We start from the raw sequence: 15,493 nt of genomic DNA, 5'->3' as shown, positions 1-15,493 counted from the left end.
AGGTACAAAAACAATAATTCGAGGCATAATTCCTGACATACCTCAGCTCTCTTCCGTGCCTCCATGACTTTTATCAGCATCATGTGCTGCTTTCGCCTCTCCCGCTCCTACAACACAACAAACACTCCATTTACCTTCACACGGATAAACATAAATCCATGTATGCCATGACTTTAGCAATAAAGTACAAAAATAAATACATGAAAATGAAAACAAGACAATTTAGATCAGCTCAAGCACAGGAAAGCTAAATCGAGTGTAACAAATGAAAAAGAATAAAGCAACAGGGAGATGTTAGACATACAAGTGCACTGTATGAAAGCAGTATCGCTAAGATGTCATATAAAAGCATATATGCAAAGCCAGTACTGATCTGCAACATCTGTCACTAAAAATGCAGAAACTGTTTTTGGTTCAGACCAAGTGTTATTCATTACACATGCTGTCCTATAGCGCAGTCAGCTGAACAAGGGAGGGAGATGTGGGAGAATCCTTCACAATTAGTACTGTGTCCTTCCTCACAGTTGTTTAACTAAACATGTCACTCAAACTGGTTGGACGTTAAACTGATTTGATACATAGAATTTCTCTACTTGCACAAGCTGTTCCTTTAGGATTTGTAAGTGTAGAACTGTAAGAGAGACATTTTAGAAAAACTAGAACAATATCAGTTATTAAAAGTGTTAATACAAATGTACTGCATTATTTAATTAATAAAAATAAAATAAATAACTGATCAATAAAAATCATTATGTCTTAATACTTCTTGATCACTCTGCAAGAGTATGCTCACTATTTCTCTCTCCCTGGCACAGCCAGAAAATGTACAGTATGTAACATGAGACCCATGCAACGGAAATGTAGGCACGATAGCAGCCTGCTTACGCATTACACAATGTTCAACCACATCACAAAGTCACAACGTAGTGGGAGATGTACAAAAGTAAACATACCCATACCATTTCTAGTCTATGCCTCTCCAATTCCTGCCAGAAAGAGTTGGCAACGAATTAAGAGAGAGACAAAATGACATTTAACCACCTTCATGAGCAGTTCCCAAAGCAGGCAGTACAACAAATACCACAAAAGTTAAAAGAACAAGCACCGAATCATAGCAGATATCCAAGGGAGAGTCACAGAACAATGTTTCTGATTAAGCTGCTCTTTAATGCAGACACTAGCTGAAAACCTGTTAGTGCATACCTGTTGCTTTAGAATGAATGCCTGTTGCCTGCGCAGTTCCTTCTCCTGAATGCACACACACACACAGATAAAAGACAAGTGACAAAATAGTATATAAGTGTAGCGAAGTGGAAAGACAGTAGATACAGAGAGCTGTAGTCTGTGATGTCAAAATATAACAGGTCAAGAAATATAATTAAGCTACACAAGTATGGGCTAACGGAGTTTATCACACACACACACACACACACACACACACACACACACACACACACACACACACACACACACACACACACACACACACACACACACACACACACACACACACACACACACACACACACACACACCTTCATTCGTTTCTCAGCTTCTAATGTTTTTGCATTGATGGCCTCCTCCTTCTTTTTCCTTTTTGCCTAAAAAATAAAACAAGATGTTTTATCAATCAGGCTAAATAGAAATTAAGTGCTAATCTGGCTTTAGGGTTTATTGCTTATTTCATAGTAAATCTAATCATACAGATGGCATGGGTTATTTTTAACCTTTTTTAACCTTGACCCGATAGACCAATCATGGTACATCATTTTATTCTTTAATAATATTTACTCTTGCTACACCAAAGTCAACAAAATGGAGTTATGCCCAGAGAAAAATGGGGATTTTAAATGCCTGTGTGATTGTGTATAGATTTAATAATTTTCAAATATTTTTAAATAAAGATTGACTTTAGAGATTGAAGTCAGAAAATGTGTTAAGCAGCTGTGTGGTGAGAGATTTCTATTTCACAACACATCTAAAATACTCCGGGTAGTTGGGAAATTTTCCAAAGTTGTTAATACTAGAGTTGAGGTCTTCCTGTTTTGTGTGGGTGAGGATACTGAACTCCTTTCTGCAGAATTGGCTGATTAATATTACAAACACACTCGAGGTCAGAAGCCAGTCGCTCTTTCAGCCCATTAACTTGAACATGACAAAACACTTCAATAAATTTAAAGAGAGGCATAACAGAAACTATAATTAGGTTTAGATTTAAATTTGTAATTGCATGTTTTATAAGTGGCTTTTAATGTGGCTTATCAAGTGTGACATCTTCACACTATGGGAAACAAAACAGCAGACAATTCTGAGCTTGTTATCAAAATTTCTTTTAAAATCCCTTTAAAAAAACAAAACGAGAGTTTAGAGTATACATTTTTTTTATATCATTAGTTAAAGTAGTAGTCAGTAGTATTTTATTTAGATTTAAAGCTTCTTGTAGGCTTTTAGCTTTGTCATTTCTGTGATTAGTCTCTTGTGATGTGCATTATATATCAGATCTAGATCATAGTTCAGCTTCACTACAAATATATATATTTTTACCTCAAGTATTTGCTGAGCTCGAAGCTCTTTCTCGAGACGAATTTGTTCAAGTCTCCTGACCTTCTCCTATTAGGGAGAGATGAAGAGTGAACATGAAAAGACATGAGAGCAAAAACAAGACCAAGATCTAGTAGCTGATATTGACTTTATTTGCGTCTGTGTATACCCAACAGGAAGCTGTACAATTTGTAACTTTGATTTTAAGGGCAAAATCCCAAAATGTGCATCACCCACCAAATAATAAACCACTCTAAAACATACCCAGTACCCAGCTCCACTAATAACAAATAACAGTATAAGGCTAGTGCAGGCTGCATGTTGCTATGGGTTTGCATGGGTTTATTCTGAGAGATGGTGGTGTGAAGCTCTACCTGCTGCTTTAGAATCTTCAGCTGCTCTTTCTGCTTGCGTTTCTCCTCTGCTGCCAGCAAGGCTGAAATGACATAACTCATGCTTAGACATTGTTCCAGTGCCACAGATTAAGCTGTGATTAACTAGATTTATTTTGACTTGGAGGTTTTGCAAATTTACAGTGTTATATTGAGAGAGTGCAAGCCAAAATGTCATTTGAACACAAGTAAACAGGGAGAATGTAGGAGGTTTGGATTTAAATCTGGAAATGAGTGACTTGTGCAGTGACATCTGATTTACAAAAGATTATCTGAATCTCAATGGCCACACACACACACACGTGCACACACACACACACAGATTATAAGCAAGCATACTGTTTACACAAAAGGATTTCGAAATACATGCTTTGTTGAACTTTCAGTACAAAATATGTCCAAATGCACAATATAATGGCTTTACCTTTTTGTCTTTTGGCCTCTTTAGCCGCTTGTGCAAGAGCCCTTTTTTCCAACTTTCGCATCATCTTTATCTGAGCAGCCTGTCGCGCAATCTCTGACCCACAGAAAACAGGAAGTGGAGAGTGAATGTTCAGTTGCTCTTTGCTGAACATAATTCTCAAAAAGCTACCAAGACACTCAAAATACAGGAAACATGCTGCTTTTGCCTAATGGACTTGAACATGTGTGTATTTTAATGATAAGTGTTACTAATGGCTTTAACTGCACAATATCCATCTTTATTTTAGAAATGATAGTAAAGTAAAGCACAAATTAAAGATGCATGTTATTTTTCAAATATCCTGTCTTTACAGATTGAGCAGCCTTATTTTACCATTTTAAGAGCTTTCAAAATCCTGAGAGCAACTGAAAAAGGTGGAATCTTACCCTGTGCCTCCAGTTTCCGCTGTAGTTTAATCAATGTAGCATTAGCCACCTCGGTCTCACCCACACTAGGTGGTCTTCTTTTTCTTTGGTGAGAATGGAAGGGATCGTCAGTACGTCGGAGCTCCAGACTCTTCGGACGTCCTCTATGTGCCTCCATTGCTAAGGTGTAAGGAACAACCTCGTCCTCTTTCAGCAAGCACCACTGCAAACCCTGAACATTTGCAGGACATAATCACCCACAAAACACAAATCAGGATTGTAGGAATGACACTGCATGTGAAACAACTCATTCTAGAGTTAATAATAGGGCACATCATTTTAAAAACATCATCATTTAAAAACAAACTTGTCAAGCTTCTGGTCAAAAATCTTTAATTTGTATCCCCCCATCTGCATTCTGGCTTCTATAACATTTTGCACATTCATCTCCAGTTTCCACAACCTCCACTTCTGCAACTCCCAAACTGTTTGTAAGCTAGAACTAGTAGCTAATCCTAATTGTGCTAATGATACAGAAGGAAAAAGCTGACCTGCTTTTAGTGGCCTGTTTGGATAAGAGGTTATTTCATATTACTAAAGAAAGCACTGTTTCCTGTTCTGCTATTTTTTAAACTTGCATAACTCCTTTTTAACTGTAAATGTGTTCACACATACAAGATTACAACATAATTTTCCTTATAATAATAGACTAAATAGAATAAAATTCCTTAAGACTGAAATGAGAGCAGTGAATAATAAATGTATAGTAAATCACCTCAGGTCCTTCTCGAGCTTCATAGAAGTTGCCAACCCTTATTTTAGCGCTGAAGCTAAAATGGTCACGTGTGATTTCACTTATTCCATTCCTTGCTAAGTACTAAAAACATACAAGAGAGACACAGCATAAGGAAAAGCTTTCCAAAGTACCTACATTTACACAGATTTGGGTTAACATTACATTATAACATTACATTATATAAACCGCGAATCAAGCTTATGGGGGATTTTATCACAGTTTATATCTCAAATTTGCTTGACCATATCATGTTTTAAATAAATAAATAAACAAACAAACAAACATCATAAAGCGCTGACACAATAGTGCCCGAAGTAATTGAAACCTCATGTTTATATTTATGTATTCATTAAAATGTTATAATTCTCCACAAACTCGTACTAATAAATACATAAAAAGGTGTTATTTAACAATATGGCACATATAATCAAATAACAAGAACGCTTTTGTTATATATAAAAGAAGTCCCTGTTGTCAGTGATGTGCAAAAGGTATGCATTTTATAACTTAAAAGACAGAGACAGAAAAGAAAGTCTGTTGAAGGAATGACAGTTTACAGCTTAATAAGTGGTACCAGAAAACATAATCTCTCCCAGAAATTCCTCAGCATTAATTGGAGACAAATGTTCTTGTATAAAAACAAATAAAACACTTCAGGATTTGCGGTCACAGTAAAATAAAATTAGAACTTTCTAATGCAAGATGAAGTAAGCTCGGGAACTTCAGATATCAGGGTCCTGCCAGAGCTTGTAAATAAATCACTGTCCATCAGGACTGATACTTACTTTCGTAACGTCTGGGTACTGTTTGAGTTTTTTTCCACAGGGAGCATAGTAGGCCACTTCTCCCTGCATGCGTCCGCAGATATTACTTATGCGGGTTTCTCTTTTCCACCTAGAAAGAATTGAACTGATTTAGAACTGCACTGGTGACAATACTTACACATGCATACACACTGACTAAGTAATCACAATAATTTGTCTTCTTCTACCTGCCTAGACTGTCTTAGTGAAGGTTTTATTCGCTCACACAATTCACTTACAGAAGCCTGGCACAACTCAGACCAGTTATTCAAATGAGGTGCAGCAGCCTTGGCCAGCTGTGAGTCACACACTGGAACACTCCAGAGACCTGTAGTCACTGTCTCAGTGCCAAAACACTCCATCATGGGAGGTAGCACGGATGGATGGATGGGTGGAGGAAGGACAGAAGCCAGAAACAGTGGCGCTTTCTTCTTTTTCCTCTGGACAGGTGCCATGGCTTTAGTCAAGCAAGTCTGAGCATGACTTAAGTGGATCATCGGCTGAGACTATACCCTTCCTACTTTTGTTAGCTTTAGCTTGGCTTTTAATTTTCTCAACCAAGCACACACATTTGATCATGAACTGACCTTCTTCTACTATGCTATCAGTCTGCCTTTTGACACCAAGTGTAAAAAGGCTGTATTGCAGGCATAATATAAAGTGACAAGATATCTCACCCGTGTTCGAGAGGCCTACGTAGTGCCTGCTCATCTGTCACTCTTCTTCTCTTCGCTGAAAGTAAAACAACCAACAGTAATGAGTTGATCACAAACAATTGATATTGGGATCATTTTATTTCCTGTATTTAACACATTTTTTATGATATGTAAAAAATATGCCACAAAAAGCTAGGTTAAGATCTAAGAAAATGTTATGGTGACTTTAATGAAGGCAATTTGAGTAAAATGTATATTATATTACCTGGGGGTGTGGACACACACGATGAACTTGGGGGACTGTGATAGGTCAGATCCCAAGATCTATTCACAGTTTGCTGAATCTTAGCAGATTTATGAAGTTGCAGGTCAAGTGAACCGGAGCTGTTCATCTGGTCAGGTAAAGGGTCCGTCAAAGTGGATGGGCTTTTAGTGAGTTTAAGTGGCATGCTCTGTGTGTGGCTCTCCATGTCAGTATCCATTTCTTCATCTTTAATATCCTCCTCATCATTATCAGAGTCAGTGTCCAGGTTACTACCAGAGTCTATACAGAATAAAGGTAAGCGAAGGGTTTTTATCTCATGTGGCAAATCTAATCAATGTTATAGAAGATTATACAATACAGATTCTACACACAATATCACACAAAGGTTGCACATTTTAACTATACGAACCTGACAGGCTGTCACTTAAATCATCATCATCATCCTCATATTCCCCAGAATCATCAGAGTCTTTGCTGCTGGCAACATCAGACTCCGTTCCCATGAACATTTTTCCCTGGAGCAGTGACCTTGCATTCACCCTGTACGACTCACGCAGTGCAGTGGCTCGGTCCGAAGTGGGAGGCCCAGAGTAAGACTGTCTGGCTCCAGTGCTCAGGTTGATAGGACTGTTAAAGCAGGGACTGGTGGCTGCAAGTAAAGGCTTATCTGGGGTTTTAGAGTTGTCTGAGCGAGGTTTTGTAATAAGTGCCAGGGGAGCATCCTGCACAGTACTCTGAACAACTCCATTAAAATGTGGAGAGTTCTTTAGCAGGGTGGAGGTGAGAAACAGGTTAGAATGCTGGGGATTGGGGGATTTGAGCTTCGGGCTACTCTGAGGTGATAGTGAGGAAGATGAAACACTTTTCTTCAGGGATTTCTTTGCTTCTTGGTGTTCCATTGCCTGTGGAAAAAAATTAAGAAAAATGTACTTAAACAAACAAACAAACAAACAAACAAACAAATAAATAAATACCTCAATTAATTAATTTGACTTTTAAATAAAAATGATTGAGGCAGTGCTAAAAAAAAAAACCATCCTTAGCAATAACAGCAAAACATAACTACAGATTCAAAATAACTATTACTATATTTTTATATGAATGAGGCTCAATTTGAATTGTGTTAATATCAGAATTTGGAAAAATTATTTAAAAAGGCATATTGGTCTTAAGTTACATTTCCTTGCTAAAAATATATCAACCTATAACAAAATACATATTATAATTTATAATATATGGTGCCATGCTCATTACAGTATAATCGTGAGACTTAAGATGCTAAGACGGGTAACTTTGCCACAACTACACCGCTACAATGCTCACTCAGAACACAGAGAATCTGTACTCAGATTAGGTCTAATTGTAGATTCAGGAAGCAAGAAAAAAGCATCAAACTAAAAATAATTTACATATTCATGTAATGAAACATAGCAGACACGACCATTAACCAGAAATAATATATGCTGCTTTTATAGCCATTTGTAGCCCTTTTCAGCAACCTTGACTCATGTGAGTGGTCTTGTATTATTCAATGTATGTGCATGTTGAAGAGCGCTATGTCTGACATACGTCCATTACACTGCTCATTGCAAAAATCACCACCCTCAGCACAAGCTGTATAAATAACACCTTCCTAACACGTGTGACTCTCCTTGTCTTGAGTTTTCATTCTTAATAAAATAAATTTCTTCATTCCTTTAGATTCCTATGTTTCTAATTAGTAACACAGTATCCTGCTCTGGAATTACCACGGCTGGAGATCCACAACCATACATTTCCTAGTCCTACTGGAAAATGGCAGCTGGTCACATAAATGCAAGGATTGTGGCTTCCAGCTCTAGTTGAGTTCCATCTTCACTGAGGGTCCAGTGGGGCTAGAAATTCCTCAGAAGAACAACAAACTGGCATTGGGTCTTTAAGAGCTAAACCACAGGAGTTCCTCTCCATTGTTTATGAGACTGTGCCACTGAACTCCCTAGGGGCTACAGTGCCACTCTTCAGAGTCAGATCAAATCTGGCAAGGAAACTGCTGCTATGTAGGAGGAAAACAATGACGGCCTAAGACTGGGTCCATCCATTAGTCACAACCATCCATCAGCCAGCATCATCTTTGTGGAAAATAAGAAAGATTGATAACCCAGCACTATAAAATTCCACCACCCACTGCCAGACTGGAACAACTACACCGAATTCTTACAAAAATTGTATTTTTCACCCGAGAACCAAACAATTTCACATATACCTGAGGTCATCTTCCACTTGCCTCTCACATCCTTCTCTGGATGTGCGTTGCATTACAGCAGACTGCATGTCAGCATGACCCACATTTGTCTCAAAAACATGTACATCAACGCAGCACAAACCAAGGGACTCTTAAGCAAAAAAATATATATGATGATTCTAATCTTCAAAATAATGCTAAAATGTCAAAATGAGATGACTACAAAGTGTAAAGTGGTGAGAGTGAGGCAGACTGTTACCGGCTTGAGCTGACTGAAGTCACTGATGTTAAGGAGAGACTCGTCTGGAGCATTCCTGGCTGTTGTTATGGATGAGAGTTTGGGAGAGGAGGAGAGAGATGCTGTCTTTGGGCACCGTGTATGAGAGAGTGGTTTTGGAGATGCAGAGAGAGAGCAATGCTTTGGAGATGAGGTCATGGAGACTGTTTTTGGAGATGATGATTGTGAGGAAGGTTTGGGAGACAAGGTGAGACACAAAGGCTTGGACAAGGTATCTTGGTTGGGTTGTGGAGAAAGAGAGAAAGCCTTGGTGCTGCCTGTTGTCTGGATGACACTGGTGAGTTTGCTTTGCTCTTCTCTGGCTTCTGAGTTGTGGAAGAGTAATGGAGATGCCTGGGATTGTGTTAGGTCCATAGAGCACATATCCCGTCTACTAGAAAAGCAGCAAGTAGCTTGGTCTATCTGTGAGGAGTCCTGATCGGAAGAAGACAAGAATGGGTCACACAAGATCCACCCAGTTAATACAATTGTTGTCTCAAAAACAACAACGAGCCTAAAGTACTGTGCAAAAGTTTATGCATAATTGAATTGTTTTTTGTTTTTTTTAATTGTTATTGTAATTTATTTTTTTTATATCTGATGTATTATATAAATCTAATATTTGGTATGACTACCTACAAACCAGCATCAATTCTTACACTTGCACAAAGTCAGGGATTGTATATGATCAGAGTCAGATGAATGATTAAAGTGCTAATGATATTCAATTTCATATGTAGGTTGAAACACAAATAGTAACTGAAAGAGAATCAGCTGTGTAGGAGGCTTAAAACTAGGTAAAGAAGCTGTTTAGGTTTAGTTCATGGCAAGACCGCACAGCAACAAGACACAAAGTATAGTTATACTGCTTTAGCAATGTCTCTCACAGGCAAGGATTTCAAAGCAGACTGGGGTTTCAAGATGTACTGTCAAAGAAGCACAAAGAAAAGGGCAGTGAGAGGAGAGTAGACGCAGTGGTCAAGCAAGGAAATAAATGAAGCAGATGACAGACACATCATGCTTTACATCACTTCGACATCAGATGATGTCCAGCAGTGCCGTCAGCAAGGAACTGGCAAAAACCAGCTTGTATTGTCCCGAGATGTCTTTATATAATTGGGGACAAAAAGCCAGACCTCTTGCATGGAAATGATGATAAGCATCTCAAATATGTATGAAACATATGAACTAGGGTGCAGAAAAATGGCAAGAGTTGCTCTGGACTGATGAGTAAGATATTTTTCTTATATAGGTAGATATAGATAGAAAATGTATATATAGAAAAGGGTCTGTGGTTAGTTCTACAAGATGTTTTGAACAACCTATCTGCAGAGTTCCTTCAGAAATTGTCTGAATGTGCACCTAGAGGAATTGATGCTGTTTTGCAGGCAAAGGGTGTTCACACCAAATATTCATTTGATTTGGATTTCTCTTCTGTTTATTTACTGTTCATTTGGGTAAATTAATAAAAATAAAGTATTAACACTTCTATTTTTGAAAGCATTCTTACTTTGCAGCATTTTTTCACACCTGCAAACAACTTTTGTGCAGTATTGTACATGCATACAGAAACACAAACCCATCTCAAACTGATCTAACTCACCTAAAGGCCAATTAACACATTAATTTTTAGTGGATCAAGGAATGTGTGTGTTTTTGTCTTACCTGATGCTTCTATTTCACACCAACTCTGTGGCTGGCAGAATAATAAAAGCATGGCTACATGGTTCCATTGGATATGTGAGAAATTAGAAAAGCATTTGTAATCTATGCTTTCCAGCGCTAGAGAAATCGCAAATTGTATTTTAAATCCTAATTTATTTTGTGATTGTAGAAGCTGCAGCTACATCACTGAATGTAATGATTATTACTCAAATATGGAGATAGGAATAAATATGAATATACTTTATATATTTTTGTTGCATTAGTTATTATGAATGACTAAACCAGAAGTACATTAATCCATGTATTAAGCGAAGTAAATTGTTTATTTTCATGTGACGTGACCAGAATACATGTGAGGCAGTTCCCCTCATTGGGCTGAGTGTTTTGATATATGACATGTCCATGTTGTGCTAACTTTTTGATTTCGCTTATTTTAAGGCGGGGCTAAACGTGGTGTTGAGTGCCGTCGCCAGAATTCCCGGTGGGGTGCCAATACTTTTGGACAAAAGTGGCTACTGAGGGTTTGGACATTTCATGTCCATACTGCAGTCATTATGGGATTCTACTTATTATTATACTGCATAGAACACAACATGCAATTCTGAATGCTGATAGATAGATAGATAGATAGATAGATAGATAGATAGATAGATAGATAGATAGATAGATAGATAGATAGATAGATAGATAGATAGATTTGTGGTAAATGTATTGACTGAGGGCCAATACTTTTGGAATCATTGGATTGATAGTGTGGAGTTGATAGTTACATGTATTGAGAGTCATCTTTACATCTACAGTCACTAGGAGAACACAGAAGAGAAGCCGTGCCTGAGCTCTGTGCACGCTGCGCGTGTGAGAGATTAAAGGAATTTTAGAAATTTCCCATTCACGTCAATGGGACTTTTTTGACCGCTTTTTCTTCCGCTGTGCAAACATCGTTGGTTGGATTGCTTATAAAAGTCATAACACACCTCCCCTCAATGAGACGGTCGATTTGACACCTCATTCATGGGTCTAGGACTAAACCTGCGGGACACGTTACGCACTGAAGTTTTGTCCGGAAGAATAATAATAAGTATGCAAGATAACAAGAATGTTGTTTGCTCTGCAAGCACCATTAATAAGAAAATCCAAGAGTAAATGCAAGTTTCTGATTCTGAATTCTGATTCTGATTCTAAAGTTAAAAATAACTTATAAGAACTGAGCCAAGTTCCAGTATTTATACCTGGACATCAGTATTAAATATTTGGCACTTAAGGCAAACTTGTTCCATTAAAATTCATACAGGCCTTTGTAGGCTAAATTGCCTCACTGAGTATATGAACACTGCTTACATGGTTTATTCGAATCTATGAGTCTAAACTCAGTTCTACTCCTGTTTTATTCTTTAATATATTTTAAACTGTTTTTATTAAAATCACATTTATTTTCTTTGTTTTTTGTTTTTATTATGATTTTTTCGTGTGTCTTATGTCTTATTTCTACATATTATATATATTCTCTTATAAATTGTTTTCTAATTTCTATGTAAAGCACTTTGAATGACCTCTGTGTATGAAATGTGCTATAAAAATAAACTTGTCTTGCCTAAAAATCTATTTAAATTTTATTTACAGTGTATTATTGTAATTATTAATATTAACTTTAAAGTTGTTCATGTTAACTAATGTCAGTTAATGGAACAGTACCACAACTTTCTAACAGATAGGCAGCAGCTATTTAGACTGGGGAAATTCATATCACACAGCCGCTCCACCAACGCTGGCGGCCCTCAAGGTTGTGTTCTCTCCGCTCTGCTCTTCTACCTGTACACCAACGACTGTACCCCTAATGGCCCCTCTGTCAAGCTCCTGAAGTTTGCGGCCAACACTACAGTCATTGGCCTCATCAAGGACAGAGACGAGTCTGAATACAGACAGGAGTTTAAAGAGCTGGCTGTCTGGTACAGTCACAACAACTTGGAGCTCAAAACGCTCAAAACAGTGGGAGATGATAGTGTACTTCAGGAGAAACCCCACTTCACTCCCACACTCACCATCTTGGACAGCACTGTGGCTGCCATCTTCCAGGACCTGAATCGGGACACTTTCAACACCGTTGTAAAAAAGGCCCAACAGAGGATGTACCTCCTTAGCCAGTTGAGGAAGTTTAACCTGCCACAGGAGCTGCTGAAACAGTTCTACTCAGCCATCATCGAGTCTGTTCTGTGCTCTGTCTGGTTTGGCTCAGCTACACAATCAGACATCAGAAGACTACAGAGAATGGTTCGGACTGCTGAAAGGATTATTGGTGCTCCCCTACCCACCCTTCAAGAACTGTATATATCCAGAGAGAGGAAAAGGGCTCGGAAAATAACTCTGGATCCCTCACATCCAAGTGATACACTTTTTAAACCTTTACCATCTGGCTGGTGCTACAGAGCCCCAAATACCAGCATAACAAAGCACAAGAACGGTTTCTTCCCCCAGCCAATCTACATCATGAACAGTTAAATTTTCCCGCATTACGCAATAACAATGTGCAATAATCTTATATTTATTTGTTACCACACCCAGTCTAGTACATTCCTGGCTCTGATTCTATTCAATTCCATTCCATTCCATTCTATCATCTATAGCACTGTACATACTATTTATTTACTTACTTACTTACTTACTATATTTATATATTTACATATGTGTTTTGTTTTTTTGTTCTAGTTTTTTTAATTCTCATCTTATTTTTATTGTCTGTGTACTGGAAGCTTATGACACTACAACAAATTCCTTGTATGCGTAAGCATATTTGGCAATAAAGCTCCTTCTGATTCTTTTGGATTCTGATTCTACTCTAGAATGGAAGTGATCCCACAGTGGTTTCCACAGAAGGTCTCTTTACACTATGCATAAGTGTTACTTATTTGTATTGACTGCTGTAAATTCCAGATAGGGTCTAATAAAATAAAAAAATAAAAAAATAAAAAAAACCAAACAAACAAACAAACAAACAAAAAAAAAAAACAGAAACCTACCTCACATTTATTGACCAAAAGACATCTAAACATTTACATTTATCAATGTATCCAATTTAAGGACCATTATGCAGGGGTAGCTTGGATGACGCACCTTGACCTTCCTGCTCACTCTGTGTAGTCTCTGGGAGTCTGAGTCTATGCTGCATGCACTCAGATCCTCATCATCTTCATTCTCCAGATCGACAGAGCCCAAACTGCTAAGTGTGTCACTGGAGCTGTCAGAACTGGATCCTGATTGGCTATCACTGTTGCTAGATATCTCTGCCATAGTCATAGAGAGTTTCTGTCATGGAGAGAAGTGACATATCATATCATATTGTCCTCACGCATGCACGACTCATTTTCTCCCTTTCCATACACGCATGTATCTCATCCATCAATCTGAACCATTCTTCCAGCAAACCTGTCAGAATTCTATTCCATAAATAGAACTATTTGCAGATTTTACTGACCATGAAACCCAAATCAGAACAGTACCCAGAGCACCACTGTGATGCTGTCGTAACAAAATAGAATTTTATATACACAGTGCACATATGATTGAGTATAATCAGTAAACACAATCAATTTGGCTTAATTTCACATTCTTATTCTGGAGACTGACAGCTTTTAAATGTCAAAAGATACCTCTTTTGTTTTGTGGCTGGCTTTCTCTTGGACTTGATCCTCCTTGAACTTCTGCTTCCTGCTCCAGTTTGGAGGATTGGAGGCTGACTGATCAGTTTTGCAGTGGTTGAGGTTGGATATGGTGGTCTTATTTTGAGGTTTCAGACCTGATTTGAGTGTGCTGGCGTGTTCAGAGTTTGTATAAGCTGGTGAGGGTGAGGAGGAGGTAGAGCTTGCTCCAGAGGAAGCAGATTTGGCTTTGCCATTGCCACTGACTGCACCGTTCAAGCCTTTATAATGGACAAATGCACACATGGATTACATTACATATAATATGCTGCATATTACCTCTAGCCTTCATTGTGCTAGAGGTAATACACTGTATAAGCACTTCAGATTTAGCACAACTACAAACCAGCATTTTGTTTTTGCTTTAGGGTTTAAAACAGCTTAAAAACACTGATGCTTACAAACATGCTTGGACTGGAGGGGATTTATAAGCATGCTCAATGCTAAAAGTGCTGTCGCCATAACTGGCACAAGCAAAGCTGCAAAAAATGTACACGTCTTACTATAAAAAAAAAAAAGAAAGGACAAATAATCTTGAGATAGTAATGCCCAAGTACCAGGTTACCTTTAGCAGAGCCACGTGTGTTCTTCTTGGTAGTAAGTGATTGGCTCAGTGATGGAGGTGTGAATAGAGGAGGTAAGCCCAGGAAAGGAGGAAAGAGGGCAGCAGCTCCATGGAGTTGAGCATCAGATGGCCGCCACCAGTCTAAATAGAGTAGTAGAGGGAAAAATCTAACTGAGTAAGTATATAGACCAGACTATGCATTAACCTAGACACACAACCTGCACATTCCAAATACTTTTGTTGTTGGCCATTCCTTTTTGAGTATTGTAAATGTGAAACAGAGAAAATCTCTTCATATCTAAACAGTCACTGCCATCAAAATCCTATCCAGCTTTCTTAACCATCCACATGAGGGCAAAGAGTAAACCCAGAGCAACTCAGCACAGAATCATAAAAAGCCAGGGACACAAATTAATGGAGCTTACAAAAAACAAGAAAACTCTCAAAAGGACCGTTAAAGCAGAACAAAACCCAATCCAATGGATTCCAAACTAATTTTAGTGAACCCTAAATTGTACAGGATCTCAATATTTCACAGCAACATACAGGAGCAACATTTATCCCCCCCCCCATACAGGAGAAAGCACAGCATATCACATTTAGAAAAGTTTGCAATTGTGTGCAAGGTGAGGTCAAAAAATTGCTTTGACCCCAGCATGTTAGCGTGCTATAAATCTCAAGCCTTGAACACACCTCTCTGGCCTGATGGAAAATAAAGTAAAGGTGATACATGTGGACTATGTGCTACATCTACACAGATAACAGAAAGAAATACGGAAGGGAAGAAATAAA

At 38.2% G+C, this 15,493-nt stretch overlaps 1 protein-coding gene across 10 annotated transcripts in view; it reads right to left on the bottom strand.

Moving 5' to 3' along the window:
- The window catches only part of LOC113654275 (bromodomain adjacent to zinc finger domain protein 2B), a 51,871-nt gene that overhangs the window by 11,009 nt on the left and 25,369 nt on the right, over positions 1 to 15,493 (bottom strand). For 4 of the 10 annotated variants that reach the window (XM_047814814.1, XM_047814813.1, XM_047814817.1 and 1 more), the window contains 17 exons: positions 14,702 to 14,842; positions 14,089 to 14,357; positions 13,553 to 13,744; positions 8,762 to 9,214; positions 6,691 to 7,183; positions 6,282 to 6,560; positions 6,038 to 6,092; positions 5,343 to 5,451; positions 4,537 to 4,638; positions 3,783 to 3,993; positions 3,358 to 3,450; positions 2,916 to 2,977; positions 2,545 to 2,610; positions 1,536 to 1,601; positions 1,204 to 1,248; positions 954 to 986; positions 42 to 107 (listed from right to left, as the gene is read on the bottom strand). In XM_047814814.1, the coding sequence (XP_047670770.1) occupies positions 42 to 107; positions 954 to 986; positions 1,204 to 1,248; positions 1,536 to 1,601; positions 2,545 to 2,610; positions 2,916 to 2,977; positions 3,358 to 3,450; positions 3,783 to 3,993; positions 4,537 to 4,638; positions 5,343 to 5,451; positions 6,038 to 6,092; positions 6,282 to 6,560; positions 6,691 to 7,183; positions 8,762 to 9,214; positions 13,553 to 13,744; positions 14,089 to 14,357; positions 14,702 to 14,842 (2,735 nt within the window). Of the gene's footprint in view, positions 1 to 41; positions 108 to 953; positions 987 to 1,203; positions 1,249 to 1,535; positions 1,602 to 2,544; positions 2,611 to 2,915; positions 2,978 to 3,357; positions 3,451 to 3,782; positions 3,994 to 4,536; positions 4,639 to 5,342; positions 5,452 to 6,037; positions 6,093 to 6,281; positions 6,561 to 6,690; positions 7,184 to 8,761; positions 9,215 to 12,483; positions 12,663 to 13,552; positions 13,745 to 14,088; positions 14,358 to 14,701; positions 14,843 to 15,493 lie in introns of those variants that run through there. The other 6 variants (XM_047814815.1, XM_047814822.1, XM_047814816.1 and 3 more) reach the window with 4 other exon arrangements.

The sequence above is a fragment of the Tachysurus fulvidraco genome, chromosome 6 (genome assembly GCF_022655615.1).
Source record: "Tachysurus fulvidraco isolate hzauxx_2018 chromosome 6, HZAU_PFXX_2.0, whole genome shotgun sequence".
NCBI lineage: Eukaryota > Metazoa > Chordata > Actinopteri > Siluriformes > Bagridae > Tachysurus > Tachysurus fulvidraco.
Note: the sequence above shows the minus strand (reverse complement) of the source record. Positions and strands in the feature narration are given on the sequence as shown.